General features: G+C 40.6%; 1 protein-coding gene across 4 annotated transcripts in view; it reads left to right on the top strand.

Annotated features, from left to right (window-relative positions):
* Positions 1–16,907, top strand: part of OPHN1 (oligophrenin 1) — a gene marked incomplete at its 3' end in the record, with an annotated part of 303,761 nt that overhangs the window by 165,969 nt on the left and 120,885 nt on the right. For 3 of the 4 annotated variants that reach the window (XM_084791065.1, XM_084791062.1, XM_084791064.1), the window contains exons 11-15: positions 1,697–1,791; positions 6,115–6,193; positions 8,387–8,420; positions 8,933–8,995; positions 10,371–10,445. In XM_084791065.1, coding sequence (XP_084647191.1) covers positions 1,697–1,791; positions 6,115–6,193; positions 8,387–8,420; positions 8,933–8,995; positions 10,371–10,445 — 346 coding nt within the window. The remainder of the gene's footprint in view (positions 1–1,696; positions 1,792–6,114; positions 6,194–8,386; positions 8,421–8,932; positions 8,996–10,370; positions 10,446–16,907) is intronic. The other variant, XM_084791063.1, reaches the window with a different exon arrangement.

A 16,907-nucleotide genomic window follows, 5' to 3' on the forward strand; every position in this document is an offset into this window, starting at 1 on the left:
GTTCCTTGGGTTCCTAGTTCCTTGGTAAACTTTCCTTTTGACCTCGAGTTATTGTTTAATATTATGCAAGCCCATCTTCCTCATCAGAAAAGTGAATAGGTTAATGGTTGAGTACATAAACTCTTTTGAGCCCTATTTATTAAGGACTAGAGATTTATATAGGAATAGGATTTTATCCATTAAGGATTTCTCAGTCAAGCGAGGCACTGGAGACAGGGCATTTTCACAAAAAGCACCAAACATGGAGCAGTGTGGAGTTGGAGGAAAGTTGAAGAGTTGCGTATTGAAGGGTTAATGGAGTTTTAAGTTCAGGTAGTGGAAGAATAGCAGAAAGGATTGGCCAATGAATGCCTGAACTCACTGCTAGCGGAACACCTGATAATTAGCTAAAGAGCATCAAGGTCGGGGATTGTTTATATATTGAGTTTTATTTTTACATTCTAAATTTTGAGACAGGAGCTCACTATGTAATCCAGACAAGCCTTGAACTTCTTCTCCTTCTCACTCAGTTTGGAGTTTGGGGACTGTAGGTCTGAACTGGGTATAAATCTTTGCTCTGTGAGCTGTTTACTTTTTGACTCTGAGTACCTTGGTGTTTGTCAGTGATGCATATTATTTTGGATGGAGTAGTGCCATAAGTACAGACCTGAAGCTTAAGCAGTGTTTCTGACTTTGAGACAGAAGGCCAATAGTGTTGTTCTTATTTAGTAAATTGTGGAGTTAAGACTCAAGAGAGAGAAATTGACTTGCCAGGGTCACAGAACTAGTAAATGGCACGACTAAGGCAATATACCAAATCTTAAACTCCCCAGTTTAATGCTATTTGGACATTACCAATTTGCATAACTTTAAGCAATTTTACCTCTCAGATTCATGTCTACCTAAGGGTTATGGTGAGGGAAATTGGTTTTAAGCTATTTTAGAAAACAATAAGCAGCTAATTAATTTAAAATACCTTGTATAGTATGTGGGTTGTTGTGCCAACTAAATCTTACCTCTCTTTCAGTGCTACATTGTCCCTGTTGAGATAATAGAGGAAAACAGCAGTGGAGAATCGGGTAGTTTGTCTACGGCCACCAAGGGGTTTGGCAGATTTGCATTCCCACAGGAAAATTATGAACCACACTACCCTTCATGTATCAAATATAAAAATGTTGCTTTGATTAATAAGTACATTTGCTTATTTCCATGTTTTTCCTAGCCCCAAAGAGCCCATTCTTATGATTTTTGTCATCCTGAAGGAATGCATTGCCACACCCAGTAGGAAGCTTCTACACTCAACTTTTCTCACACATCCTATGGATGGTTTCAGATAGCTACTTATCCAGTCACAGCTTCCTACTCTGAAGCCTCATGAAAAATTTATTATATATACTTAATGCCATTTGTGCAATCCATTTCTTCGGCACTGCCCTTAGGCAATGTGTACTGAGCATCCTATTGAGTGTGCTGTGCTTGGGAAAGGGCGCTGGCCTGCCCTGAGCTTTTTTCTCCTGATCTTGGCCACTGATGCTTGAAAGAGTGAGAAGCCACAGAGCATGTTATTTCACGATTTGAAGGTAAAGGTTCTCAGTGAGTTAACACATTGCTCCTTCTGTTTTGGTTGACATCATACAAGCGACCTCGAGGACATGACAGGAGAAGGAAGAATCTTATATGGATTTTAAATAAATGCTTGTTAATGCTTCTCTCAAAGCAGGGACCCGTGGACTTAACTTTGAAGTACTGCGTGAGACGGAAGACGGAGTCAATTGACAAGAGATTCTGTTTTGATATAGAAACTAATGAAAGGTAAGTGGGGATGCTGTGAATTGTCAGGGTCACTATGTACCACCCATGATTCTGCCTGGCTCTTTTAGTTTCCTCTCTCATTTCTTGTTGCTGAGCAAGTTATATGTAGGCCAGTGCTATTCCTGCCTCCCAGTCTGCCCTTCACAAAGGTCCCTGTTAGAAGAGCTCCAGAGCAATTATTTTTTGTTTTGTTTTGTTTTGTTTTGGTTTTCCATATATCTCCCAGCCACATTTATCTCACTAGCTCTTGGCAGAAAAAGTCTCCCCTACAATTTAATTTGCTGTCATATTTTTTTCACAGTGCTGTGAAACTGGCAGAATAATTGTGCTTGTTCTTTTAAAGACACTTTTAGTATAACTTAGGAAGAAGATTGACACATTTAGAAAGACAGGACGAAGGGCAGAGGTAGTATTGGGGAGGGTTCCAACTTACTGTAACAGGATGCAAGCCTTTTCAGAATAATTTATTGACACCAAATATTAGAGCCATTGCTTGCAAAGTTGGGTCATTGCTATATTGTTTCTTTCCAATGCCATCTATTCTTCTCCCTTGAACCAAAACAGTTTACCAGAAGCTAATTATACCTTTATCCTTTTTTAAAAAATTGAGAATATATACTTTCATACACTATATTCTGATTATGGTTCCCATTCCCCAAACCCTCCCGGATCCTTCCCACCTCCCAGTCCCCGCCCCCCAAATCTACATCCTTTCTTGCTCTCTCTCATTAGAAAACAAGCAGACATTTAAAAAATAAGGCAAAAATAAAAACGAACAAACCTCAATCGACAAAACAAACAAAGGAACAGATCAACAAAGAGCCAAAGAAAAAGCACAAGAAACATATTTAGACTCAGATGCATTGGCAGGCAGAAATCCCATAAAAACACAAAATTGAAAACCATAATATATAAGCAAAAGACACCTTATCCTTTAAAATCCCTTAGCATTATTTTGGTGATAGGCATACTTGCTGCTTAAGAAGTTTCTCCAAGCTGGGCATGGTGGCACACGCCTGTGATGCCAGCATTCGGGAAGCAGAGGCAGGAGGATCTCTGTGAGTTCGAGGCCAGGCTAGTCTACAAAGGGAGTCCAGGGCAGCCAAGGCCACACAGAGAAACTCTGTCTTAAAAAAACAACCAAAAAAGTTTCTCCAAAAGTCAGTTTATTAATATGCTACCTGATTTTATTTCCATCCATTATTTCTATATATTAAGCACAGAGTAATAAGGAAGAATTTAAGAAAGTGATTAGATTGTTAGAAAGGACCTTAATAAAGGAATCATAATATTATAGAAAAAAATATTTAGGAACTGACACCAACAAAATAGACTACGAGGTTAGAAGTTTTTTCCTATCTAAGAGTAAGTAACTATTAGTCTATTGCATTATTAAAAATTGGGATATTTTTGGACCCTCATAATATTGGTTTTTGGGTCTTTATGACTTCTTTGTTTTAAAAAAATAGATAATCTTCATTCAAAGAACTGTGATAGTTAATGTTATCAATAACCATGTGAGTGGCACTCATTTTCCTGATAACATCAGGCCCTGTAGGATGAAAAAATTAACTCACTGTGGACTCTGACTCCCTGTGTGGACCTGTAGCTTCTCAGGTTCTACAGCATCAAGGTGCTTAAAAGTGATGAAATTTTCCATGTCTGATTCCATGGTGATTCCTTTTTAGACTAAAATTGCCAGATACCTGTAAATAATATCCCCAACTCAAAGCAATCACAGTTTGGCTCTGGGTGAGACACTGGGTCCCTTTATTTTCATATTTTTTGCATAGTGTATTATGCTTTGCGCATTGTAGATAGTAAATTTGGTGTTAATTTTTAGATATGGTGTCTTTCATTCCCAGAATAATGAGAGATTTTTAGAGTAGAACCCAGGAACTAAAGTTATGATATATCTGCGACTTATTTACCATACTATTTGCACGTTAAAACCCATTGTTTTTCTGAGTCCCCTCTCCCCATTTTATATGTGAGAACACCAAGACTTAAATATAGTAACTGTCTCTGTAGCAAGGCAGAGCCCTGATCTGTGGGCCCCCACAGTCATTTCCTTTGTTATCTTACTCCATTATCGATCAGAATAGAGTAGTCAATACCATAATGAACAGATGCTGACACAGCTCTCTGCAAGTGGGACCTGGCCAGGTCTGTGGCAGCTACTTCCCTCACTTGTCCTTCTGATCTCAGAAAGAGCCAGGCTTCCCACTAGGTATCATACACATTGGAGTGCCAAGTAAAGGTCTCTTGCTCCCCCTTTATCTCGCACAGGAAGGTAGAATTGCATTAAAAAACAATGCTTGTATCACTGTTTGAAATTGTAGGCTTATAGCAAACATGAGTGCTGTTGCTTGACAAGTGACTCCTGCCTGTGAGGCCTTGTCCTCAGCCTTTTAAATGTCCTTTTTTTTCTTCCTAATTTTCTTTATTTTGTAAATCTCAAACCACAAGTGTTTATTTCTTTTTAAAAAATTTTAATTAATTTATTCATATTACATCTAAATTTTTATCCCATCCCTTGTATCCTCCCATTCCTCCCTCCCTCCCATTTTCCCCTTACTCCCCTCCCCTATGACTGTGACTGAGGGGGACTTCCTCCCCCTTTATATGCTCATAGGGTAAATGTCCTTTTTAAATTTTTATTTTAGTCTTTGCCACATAGAGTAGCTGTTGCTATTACCTGAAGTTCACAAAGGAAGACAATGAGGCAAAGTTAACCAGCTTGAACAACACAGCTACTAAATAGTAGAGCCAGGGCCCAAGTCCAGGTGTTTGAAGGAATGCTGCCCCTTACACATTGCACTCTACTGTGTTTATGCCATCCATTGCCTATTGGTTCCAGATGGGCAAGTGGAACTTCCCAGAGGACAGACAATTTATCTAAGTTTGTAATGAATCCTATGTGAGGGAGCCTGGACTAGATATTAGTCCTTTTTCCAATCTCTTGTCCTGAATATTCTTTGAATTTCACTATTTGTAGCAGTAAAGAATCTCCAAATTCTTCCTTAAGAGTCATACATACATTTATTCTTGTAGCCTTTCTCTGAGGTCACAAGGCAGTTGGGTTCGATGCGTGGTTCCACAGTGTTTCTTGTTCAACCTGGTTACTTTCATGTCTGTTGTGCATTTACTTGCTCTCCTTCCTTTAGACTTTGTGATTTGGCTGGTAGGTATCTTTATAAAGAGCACTAAGCCTTCTAATCCTGCCAGATAATAGCCCAAAAGGGTGAGGTTCCTAGAGAAAGATAAATTTGAAAGAGTATAGTTTCTATAGCCAGGTGTGCTGGCTTTTGGTTAATTTCGTCTTAAAGATCACTTGACTTGCTAGGTAAAGTGCATCTTAATGAAACACACAAATATGACAGGACTCCCTTGATGTTAGCACTGAAGTCATATACTTTTCAGAGTGTGTATTTCAGCACACTTGGAGATGTAGAAGTGGCAGCGCAGAGAGGCATTGTGATTAACCCATCATCTTTGAGTGTTCTTGTTATTGCTCTTCCATTCTGTGAGTGGGGCAGAATGACGTGATGCAAAAAGATGTGAGGCAAAGCTTCTCATAATGATGTTGCTAGCTATTGACGGCATGAAGACTTCATGCTTGGAGGGATATGGTCAGTCCCAAGCATCCAGTTTGCTTCTGAGGTACTAGATGATTATAATGGGAATACCAGTCTTTATAGTGTCTCTGGATAAAAACACTGTCTCCATCCAGTTCGTTGCTTTAATGCCTGAGCATGGATTATACATAAGCAGCAGAAAATTCTTTCCTGGAGTTCTAAGATCGGAAGTCCAAGATCAATGTGCTAGCAGGTTTGGGGTCTGGGACTCTTTTTTTTCCCCAAGACAATTCGTTGCTTCTTCATCCCCCAGAAAGAACATGGAAGAAGGGATAGAAAGAAATGGACTCACCATTTCAAGCCTTTTTAAAAATGAAGGTGCTTTGTCACTTCCTGAAGGCCAAGCATACTAGTATTGTCACATCAGTGATTACATTTCAATATAAGATTTTTAGGAGGGTGTGTGTTTATATTTTTAGACCATAGCAGATGGTTGACAAGGAAATAAAATAAAACAAAATTTGAAGCAATTTGCTGTGGTCAAGAGGCCATAGAGTAGAGTTGTTAATAATCTGGTTTCTGAAGTACATTACAATCATGTATGACAATGTTCCAATAAAATCCATCATTTTGTACAATGAATAGCCACTAATTGAAGTTATATATAAAAAATGATGAAAGAAGCACAAGATACCATTCTCTCAGGTGATTTTTCTGGTTTAAACTTGTTATTTTCTCATCCCAGACAAGGTACCATCACTCTGCAGGCACCTTCAGAAGCCGATAGAAGGCTATGGATGGAAGCCATGGATGGCAAAGAACCTGTAAGTTTCCTCAGACATTGGAGGCAGGAGGTGGGGGCCAGGGTGTGCAGAGAGAACCTCAGCAGCATAGGTCAGTGTATTAGTGCCCTCTAGTGGTACCAGTGGAGAAATGGTCATTGGTTCTTCAGCAGATTCTAAATCTTAGCACTAAAAGGAATCATAGCTTCCTGGACTCTTGTTTAACCTGACTTGAGTTTCAGCTGTGAGGGACTCCTCTAGTACTTGTCTGGGAGTGAGGAGGCACTAACGCTCTCTGCCACAGTATTCGACTCTGTAGCTAGTCCTTCAAGCTCTTAAGAATGAAAAGTAATCCTTTTTGGTATTATACAATTGATTTGTCCATAGAGAAGGGTGGAAAAATAGTTGTCGTGGATGTAAGTAAGTCCCCGTTGAGAATCCCTCTGAAATGATTTTTCTGACCTCCACTTGTTCTCCTGCAGAACTCATCTGGGAGAGGAGAAGGAGCTGCTGTCCTTCATCCCAGGGTGTTCCGTTTAGGTCATGGTTAGGCAGGTACAGGGGGAAAAAAAAACCTTTAGAAGAGTCAGGAATAGTTCTAGATCTAGGACAGAGCAGAAATCATTGGAAAGTATTGCCATGTCCATGCCTTTCTAGTAGCTTCTTTTAGTGGCATCTGACATAGCATGAGCTTTGCGGTATTGGGGCTACACATGCCTGCTCCTGGTTTTGCTGTTATATGGCAATGACTTAAGCGAGTTATTTTTCTGTCACTCAGCTTTCTTATTATTAATGAAATGGTTTTTCATGGTTTCTATTCTACCTACCTCTCAGGATTACTTTGAACAATCAAATGAAAACCATTCTTCAAACACTAGAGTGCTGTGTTACTTTTGGGTCATCTTCCCTGGTTTGAAGGACGACTGTAGGACTACAGCAGTATTTGAGTGCAGCTTTCCCTCCTTGCTGTCTTCAAGTGAAAAACTAGCCTGTGGGGAAACATATTCTTTCTTTGTGTCCTCGGTTCTCTGTGGAGTAAGGAGGCATAATCAGCGCCAGTGAGATGGCTTAATGGATAAAGGTACCTGCCATCAAGCTTGGGTCTTCCTGAGTTCAATTACCTGGACCCTACGTGATGGAAGAAGAGAAGTGATTCCCACAAGTTGTCCTCTGACTATCACGTGTTCTGTGACATGCACACCCCTCTTCTAACACAAATAAAAATATAAGTGAAAGGTTAACACGGTAGCCAGCTCTGAGATTGCATTTGTACTAGCTAGAAGTAGAGTGAGGTTCATTTCTCCAAAAGAGCTTGGCTCTTCCTTGCCTGCGGTGTTTCTCTAGGAGGATGCTATAAGCAAGGCATTTATATCCATGGCCACCTCTCTCCTACACTTGGTCTCAGATCAGAAGATATCAGTGGCTTATTGTGGAGAATGATGCTAAAATATAGAGTGTATGTGCAGCCTCACCAACTTGATTGTGGAGGACTTCACTAAGCCCTTGTTTATAAAACTTGCAGCAAATGCTGATCAATGTAGCCACGCCTCTCCCTGAAACATTTATGAGAAGACATACAGATGCAACACCTTTCCTTTCAAAAATTAGAGACTGGGCTTAATTGCCCCAGCCTCACCAAATTCTCTGCTCATTCAAGTCATGTGTACGCCTTTGCTTTAAGTGCTTAAGAGGATCAGGGATTAGGGCTTGAAGAAATATCTGTTCCAATCCTGATCATTGTATTGATGGGAAACATGAAATGTAGAGGATGAAAAGGGCATGCCCAGTCTTCTAATGACTTACAGGCACAACCAAAACAAGTCTCAAAGAAGCCAAAGTCTCCATTCTGGTCATGTACATAGTTAATCAGACTATATTCAAGATGACTCTGAGATATTCTCTAATTTCCTTCAGAAGACCTCTTTATTTATTTTTTTTTAATGTGTTATTGCTCTACCACAAAATGCCCTATGCTTTACCTAAGCAGGTGTCTAAGGTGAATCAGTTGTATCTTCAGCTGTAGGAACTGAGTGAACACCTAGGAGAGATTTTAGGGATTGTGTTTCCTAGGGATCTGGGCAAAGGTAGCTCTATTTAGTCTCCCTTTCTGTTATTACAGCTCTAACATCTCTAATGATTTGGGCAGCCTGTCTAGAGAATGAATTGAATCATATTTGCCCTACTTCTCTGTAGTCAGTCACAATAACTGAGCCTTTTTTGGGTTCTCTTTTGTAGATCTACCACAGCCCTATAACAAAACAGGAAGAAAGTAAGTAATTCCAACTCTTAACTCTACTGACATTATAAGTTCAAAGCTGTCCCATTGACAGTAAATGCTAGTATTGATGACATGTGCCCTTCATGCCAAAGTGGGTAAAATGAAACCTAGCCCTGATTTGAAATTGCATATTGATTGAACTAGGGAAGTCACTTCATTGAAACCTGTGGTGTGAACGGTCCTGATGATACAGAGAAATCCGTTATCTCCCCCTTGTTCTAGACAGATGATCAATATTATGTGGATTTCCAGAGTAGCACTTTATATTTGGTATTGCTCATGCTTAGGGCAGATGTGACATAAAGGGCTAAACAGAAGCATTTTGTATTATAAAAGTCTAAACCTACCCTGAGTTTGGCATCATTCAGCCTAAGGGCTAAGGGTGAATGCAGATTGTGCACCTGTCCTACTAGTTCTCACCGTCGTTTCCTTCCTGTGACTCTTGAATCTTGGGTAGGAAGTGCATGTTATGCTGTGAACTAACTCTCCTTTCCTCAACACAGTGGAGCTGAATGAAGTGGGGTTCAAGTTTGTTAGGAAGTGCATCAATTTTGTTGAGACCAAAGGTAAGATCTAAACTGTCACCTTAAAGTTGTTGAATTTGGCCCCTCCGCTTTTATCCTAAAGGACCTAATCTAAAGTAAGAGGGGCATTATCTATTGCTCAGCACCCACCTTCAGAATGACAGTGTTTTATGAAGCCTATGTTTACTGCTCAAATTGCTGTCTGGGCTTAGGAGAATAGATCCTATAAATAAGGCAGATTAACGTTTCATACAATAGCCAACTTAATTCAGAGCCTCTGATAATTTTTTCCTCTAGGGGTTAAGAAGAGTGACATGAGTAAAGGGCACAGTCACTAGGATAGACCACACGTGGCAAAACCATTGTTTTCTTTAGAGGCATATAAACAAATAACAATACCTCGTTGTAATGAATCACGTGAAGTAAACTCACTCCTATCTGCTACACCTGGGAGGGGCACACAAATACATTCCAAGAAGGATTCCATGTTTTTTGAAGAAACAGAGGTCACACGACTTTTGTCTTGTTTTCTTGGAATTTTCTGCTCAAAAGCACTCAGAATTCCTTTCGAACTACTCCATTCTTGGACTTTGTTCTGACAGCTTGTATACTGGACCCAATTTTAAAAATTCCAGCCAATTCTAAGCTGGCAACCATCGTAGCTTTCCTCATCCAACCATATATGCATAATCTGTGGTTTCCACTTTTAGAGAGCAAAACCTTGCAATGATTTCGAACACATTATGATTTAGTACCTACTGTTCCCCTAGCAGTTTCGTGATGGTTCCATCTCAAACGATCAAGAGCTGAGCTTCTACCACATATCATTTTAATAGCAATTTAAAAATTGATGGGGTCAAATCTAAACTCAGGGGCATGTAGAATCAGCCTGTTTCTCCACTGATCATTAATGCTTTTGTTTCCTTCTATGGGTATTTAGAATGCAGGTAGCTGTGGTGTGTGAATCATTGTTTTCTTTGAAACATTGCTTCGACCTTTCTCAGTGCAAAAATGGCCTTGTGCGTCAATTTTTTTCACAGTCCAACTCTCTCCTCCTTCATATCACAGCTTGAGAGCAACTGGGGGGTTGGTGTCATCTCTGTCTTTTAAATCGCTAGCTCCCTTCTAACATGGCATGCTGTTTCTCAGCTACTGGCTGGGGCTCCCTGAAGCACGCGTTGCAGAGTAATGAAGGATAGGTACATTCAAGTGGAATCATGAATGAGTTTTGGGTACATGATGAGGACCATAGGGATGTTCCTCTGTAACAGGGAAGGGCTGGAGAACTAGAAGAGAGAAAGAAGCCTCTTGGTTGTCTGGGAACTCATAGCAGTGTGCACAGGCTTCCTTTCTCTGCTTCAGGGGAATGTGAAAACTGGAGCCATGCGAACTGATGGGACCTGCTTTTCCTTTCTAGGGATCAACACGGAAGGGCTGTACCGCACCGTTGGCAGCAACATCCAGGTTCAGAAGCTGCTCAATGCCTATTTTGGTAACCATTTTACATATTTTAAAATTGGGAGTTGTTTAGATGGAAACAAATGTGACTGAAAGAGAAAGGACCCCATTTCTCTGGAAGGTTGAAGAACATCTTAAAATTGAGTTGTTGTCTTGTTCTCTTGCTCAGGCAATCAGCCTGCCTCAACCTCCCAAGTAGCACCATGCCTGTCCTGTCAAATATTAAGAAATGTTTTCAGAGATGAAACCAACAAGTATATGTCACGCCTTGAATCAGAGACCATCTTACATTGAAGATGCCTCTGTCACCTCTCGCTCCTCTCATCCCAGTCACTCCTTAGGCCCTAGGAAATCCATGCCTACCATAGCCTCTCTGCTGGAACTTCTCTGGCCATGGTGATAATGTATGTGCTTGCCAAATCCACGTAGCACCCTTCAGTTTGCCTTACTTGCTATCCTGGTTGAGCACCGTCTCCTTACTTGATTCCCATGATGCAATACTCTCCTCCACTTTTTAACATTTTGTATACTCCTTTGTCAGTGCCTCTTCCAGGATCTTTTGTCCTCTACTATCTTGCAAAGTTTTAGAGGCATTTCTTAGAGTTCTGTCTTGGAATTCCATCACTTTTTCCTCTACCGAATGATAATTTTCTTGGATATTGGGTTACATTTGCCTTTGAAACATTGTGTGTGTGTGTGTGTGTGTGTGTGTGTGAGAGAGAAGAGAGAGAGAGAGAGAGAGAGAGAGAGAGAGAGAGAGAGAGAGAGAGAGAGAGAGAGAGAGCGCACACACGCACATGTGCGTCCACGCGTATCTTGTCATCTTTATTGGCTGCTGTCTGTTATGACTTAGGGAGTATCTTATTTTCATTGAGTAAAAGGCCCCTGAGGAGGTGGCTTTTACTTTTTTGTTGTTTTTAGATGTTTTGTTTTCTGTGGGTAATTATCCAGTTTCTCGGCGAGTTTGTCAGGCTGGATATGAGTATTCTCTACTGACCTGCCTAGACCTGCTAGTAAGTCTCGATGCCTCTTGTCTCCTCGTTCTTGCTGACTACAACACAAAGTTTGGGCTGGGGAGATGGTTTAGTGGGTAAAGCACTTAGCATGCAAGCATGGGGACCTGTCTCAGGAGCCCCAGAGCTCATGTATGTAAAAGCCAGGATAGGGAGGGAGCAGCATCTATAATCCCAGTGCGCCTGTGGCAAAACGGATATTGGGGAAAGGAGAATTCCTGGAGTATGTGGGCCAACGAGCCTGATGGATGACACATTGAAGAAGAGACGGTCTCAAAAAGTTTAGACTGTAAGGAATAGCACCCGAGAGTGTGCCCTGACCTCCACAGGTGAGCCATAGAATGTACAGTCCTACACTCAGGCACTTACAACCACACACACAAAACCAAGCATACAAACTATTTACATGCATATGATACACACACACACACACACACACACACACACACACACACACATTTACAAACAACACAAATGTCTACCAGTTCTGCGAATTCCTGGCATTTTTCAGTGTAATGCTCTGTTACTTTATTTTTTGCCTAGCCTGTGGAGTTTCCCTCCGGGTTTATTATTTATACAAGGCTTTGTATTTAGTAGCTGACTCAGCTTTTAGCCACTGCTTTCTCTACATAACTCCTTCTTTGGTACTGTGCTGTGTACATTTTTTTTCTTGTAGTGCTGGGAATAGAACTGAAAGCATTATACATTCTAGAAGAATCTTCTTCCACTAAGGTCCATCCTCAGCCTGTACCTTGGAAATTCTACTAGCTAAGATTTCCAGAAGTTTATTTATTTGTTTATTTTTCAGTCTCTCCAGTTGAGCAAGACTTTAGCTTGGTTTCTACCTCCTTTTGTTATCTAGAAAGTATTTTCAGGCAGCAAGCTGTGGCCAGTCATAGCCCTGTGTTTCCAGGTCAGTAAATAAAAACAGTAGCTTATCATTGTCTTATTTTTTTAAATAAAGATTTATTTATTTATTATTTATACAGTATTCTTCCTGCATGTGTGTCTGCAGGCCAGAAGAGGGCAGCAGATCTCATTATAGATGGTTATGAGCCCCCATGTGGTTGCTGGGAATTGAACTTAGGACCTTTGGAAGAACAGCCAGTGCTCTTAACCTCTGAGCCATCTCTCCATCACTTGTCTTATTTTCTAATAGTTATAGCCAGACTATAAGTCTTGTGCAAGTTTCCCTACTGTATCTAGGAGTGAAAAATCCCTCTGTTTCTAACACCTATGTACTGAAATCTCAGAATTTTCTTTTTTTTCCTCTTTTATAAATTAATTTATTCTTGTTACATCTCAATGGTTATCCCATCCCTTGTATCCTCCCAGTCCTCCCTCCCTCCCATTTTCCCCTTATTCCCCTCCCCTATGACTGTGACTGAGGGGGATTACCTCCCCCTGTATATGTTCATAGGGTATCAAGTCTCTTCTTGGTAGCCTGCTGTCCTTCCTCTGAGTGCCACCAGGTCTCCCCCTCCAGGGGACATGGTCAAAGAATTTTCATTCTTGACATCTTTTGAGTTCCAAGAATGCACATGCTGCCAATTACCCCTGCACTTCTCAGCCATACTTTGGGCCTAACACACATAAGAATGTATGCAGACTATTATCATAGTGTCTGTATAGCATGCTGCGGATAACCAAGGCAGTAAGCTATAAATTTCAAGGAATCAATGCTAGAATCTCTGCATAAGCTCTCTGTGTAGATTGTCCACAGATAACTTACATTTTCCATGACTAACATGAAACTCGTCTTTCTTCTTCACTGCAAGCCAGATCATCTTCCTTTTGTGAGTGATGGTGAGGTATTTGGCAAGCTTGCTTTTCACTAAGTGTCAGAAAACAAATTGTGTGGAAAGCTGAAGCTTGGATAAAGTGCATGGCTTTCATAGTTCCTTTAAGTATGGCAAAGGGGAATGGTGGAGACAGGTAACATTGAGGTCATCGACATGGAATTTCCCCTGGTTATCTTGGAGGCTCAGTGCTTTAATGTCCAGAGGAATTCAGAAAAGATAATACCTGAGAGATAGCACATGAATATTCCGCCCAGTACTTCCAGAAGATAAAGAACCGCCCCCCCCAAAAAAAAAAGAAGTTGCAAAAGCCAAGGAGAGATGCAGCACCACTACAACTCCCTGCTAGTTCCATTTCCTTCTTCTGTTTTTAGGAGACCTTTTCCACTTAATTTGTTGACTTTATTCTCATGGGCTCTCATTATAACCATTACTCAAGTTTTTTACCCGAGCACAATGTTGTAAAACTGTTCTAGCCTCAAACCAGTTTCCTTGTGTAATCAGCTAATTGCCTGTAACTATTGGGATATACAGCAACCATTCTATCCCTTTTTATTAGTCCACTGACCCTATGCATGGCTTCATAAAATTAAAATGTCATTCTGCTTATTCCCCATAGACTAGGAAATGCCTGTGTGGCTGAGCAGAACCTTGCCATGAGCTTTGCTCTAGTACAGTGTAGACACATATATTTGCATCGAAAAGAAATGTTGAGATAAACCTTTTCAATAATGCATAACGGGACCATTTTACTCCCTACTGACTACTGCCTTAGGTCTGGAAAAAATCAGTGCTGATTATTCTATAATAATTGATTTCCTGACAACTGGAACCCCACAATATGGGATGTTGTTCTGTGACCTCAGTCTCTGATTGACATTGTACCACAGGGCTCTGTCATGGAAAACTGGACTTTCTCCCATGGCTTTCCCTCTCTTTTCTAAGGACTTAAATCTGAGAACTCATCTAGCTTTAAAATTGGAATTGTGGCAGTATTTTATGCAGAATAAAGATTCTTGGAAAAGAAACGTGGCTCTTGAGGGTAAGAGAATTGAATTATATTATTTATTGAACATGCTTGAGACATGCTGGAGTTTAAAACTTTGCTACAGTAGAGAATTAGCAATTGCCAGTGCTGCTCATTTGAAAGTCATTCATCTTCACTAACAAATGATCTGCTATTTCCTTTATTTGTATATATTTTCTCAACCCAATTCATTAAAATTTTTTTGTTATTTTTGAGATTCTAATTTAATTACATCTCTCCCTTTCCTCCCTCCCTCCCTCCCTCCCTCCCTACATACATACATACATACATATTCCTAACTATAACCTATTAAGTCCACATAATGTTACTTATATGTAGGTTTTCAGGGTGGATCATTGGCACTGGACAACCCACTGGTGTGTTCTTCCCTCAGGAGGACCACTTCTTCCACTCTCAGCTGTACTCAGTTGCCTGTAGTTCACAGTATACGGTTAGGGGTCTCATAGGCTTTCCCCCATCTGGTTTGGCATACTCTTTGTTGTCCTCTTTGTTAGGCTCATGCTTGGGCGATGATGTTGATGAAGCTTTACAGATGTAGCTTCTGATATTAAAAGGAGACATACTCTTAACAATGAAGTCCTTAATCTTCTGGCTCTTACAATCTTTTTGCCACAACCCAGCCCCCATGTCTTCTAAGCCTTAGGTATGGGAGTGTCTTGTACATGTATCCATTGGGACAGGGTCTCACAACTCTACATTTTGATTGGTTGTAGTTTTCTGTAGTGGTCTTTTTCTGTTGCAAAGAGAAGTCTCCTTGATCAGGGATGAAGACTACTCATTCATATGGGTAGAAGGACACATGTTTCTGTATTTATCTTAGGGAATATGCTGAAATAAATCCAATAACCATGATTTCATTAGCACTGAGTACCAGAAATGGTAGCCCTCTTGTTGAGCAGGGGTTAGGTCCAATTAGAGAGCAGTTGTTTATTGCCAAGGTATATGTGCAAGTATCTGTGGGGTAAGATGTCCTTTGGGCATATGCCAAAAAGTGGTGTAGCTGTTACTCTCTTGATTTCTGTTGCTTTCCTGGAGTCCCTATATCCTTCTTTTGAAATCACTGCATGCAGATGAACTATGCCTGAACACATCCTGTGTATTATTGAGTACTTTATGTATCAGATACTGTGTGAGGTGATGGGGCTACAGTAGTGAATAATGGAGGCAAATCTCTGGCCTCAGTGAGCTTAGAATCTAGGCTCACTTACAGCTCAGTAAATTAATACTGCCCCTGTTCTAGAATCCTGTTACCTGTTATCTGTATTAGTGAGAATCAGATTATAAAACCATATAGGTGAGCTGCCCATGCTGGTGTACTGTGCACACACATATATACATACATACATACAATATATATATACGTATACAGCATATATATATATATATATGGAGGATTTTGAAATTGGTTTACACAATACCACCTGAGTGGTCCAAAGTGGCTGTCTTCACACTGGACAGGCTGAGAAGCCAAGGGTGAGTTGTCAGTCAGTCAGAGTGCATGTCTCAACCGTTCCAATCTGGCATTGAAGGTCTGCAGGATTTTTGGAGAGCCATGTAGCTTCAGAGTCTGTTATGGGATTGAAGAAGCCTGATTCTGATGCCATTGAGGATGACAGTGGCATTAGCAAAATGGATGGACTCATCAGCATGATATAAAAGGAGGCAGCCACAAAGCAAAAGAGGCCTCCTTGTAGCTTCCTTCTATGTAGCCCACAGCTAGAAAGTACCACTCTCAGTCAGCATGGGTCTTCCCATTTCAGTTGATGTAACTAAGAACATCCCTCACAGGTCTGTCCAGAAGCTTGCCTCTTAGTTGATTCTAGATCCAGTCAAATTGATAACACATATTAACCTTCACAGTGATGATGTCCCCAAAGTCACAAAGCTTACATACAGTGCTGACCACAGCATTATCAGCTGTGGTTCTGTATTTAGTTATCTCACAGATATTCTGAATAATAGTATAGATTGCCACATCCAGCAAGACTTGGTCTTTGGAACCCTGACTGCAATGATGTAATGATGAAGTAATGACAGACACTGAAGAAACAGGACACAAATATGGAAACACTGGGATTGGGTGAGCTGTGTTCAAGTGACAGTGCCTGCTCTGATGCAGAGCACCTACTATGCCTCAATATGGAAGCTCACTGTTTCTTATGTACAGCACTCAGAGTGTTTATAGTGTGTAGCATAAGGAGGATGAGTTAGCTAGTTTTGCTGTGAGTTTCTGTAGGGGAGCAGTCTTAGGTTGTAGTGGTCTGGGAAAAGGAAGCTGACATTGCAAGTTTTTGGCAAACACTGTCAACATCCCCTACATGAACAAGAGGAGGGCTTTTCTGAATCCTTGAGCTTGATCTAGGAAGGGTTTTGCTAGTCCCATGAGTCTGAAGTGTTGGGGTCTTTGACATTGGCTGTGCTTATGTTAACAATATATTCACTCAGGAATTCATCATTGCTCACAGTATAATTGTCAGATAATTTTTAAACAAAGTTCAATATACTTTTCAAGTGAAAACAAAGCAAAACTTAGAGATCAGCAGACTTTATTTGTTCATTTTTAATTAATTGATTACTTTTATATCCCTACTGCAGTTTCCACTTTGTCCCCTCATCCCCAACCACTCCTCCTCTGT

Source organism: Acomys minous (genome assembly GCF_964271855.1).
Source record: "Acomys minous genome assembly, chromosome: 7".
Taxonomy (NCBI): Eukaryota; Metazoa; Chordata; class Mammalia; order Rodentia; family Muridae; genus Acomys; species Acomys minous.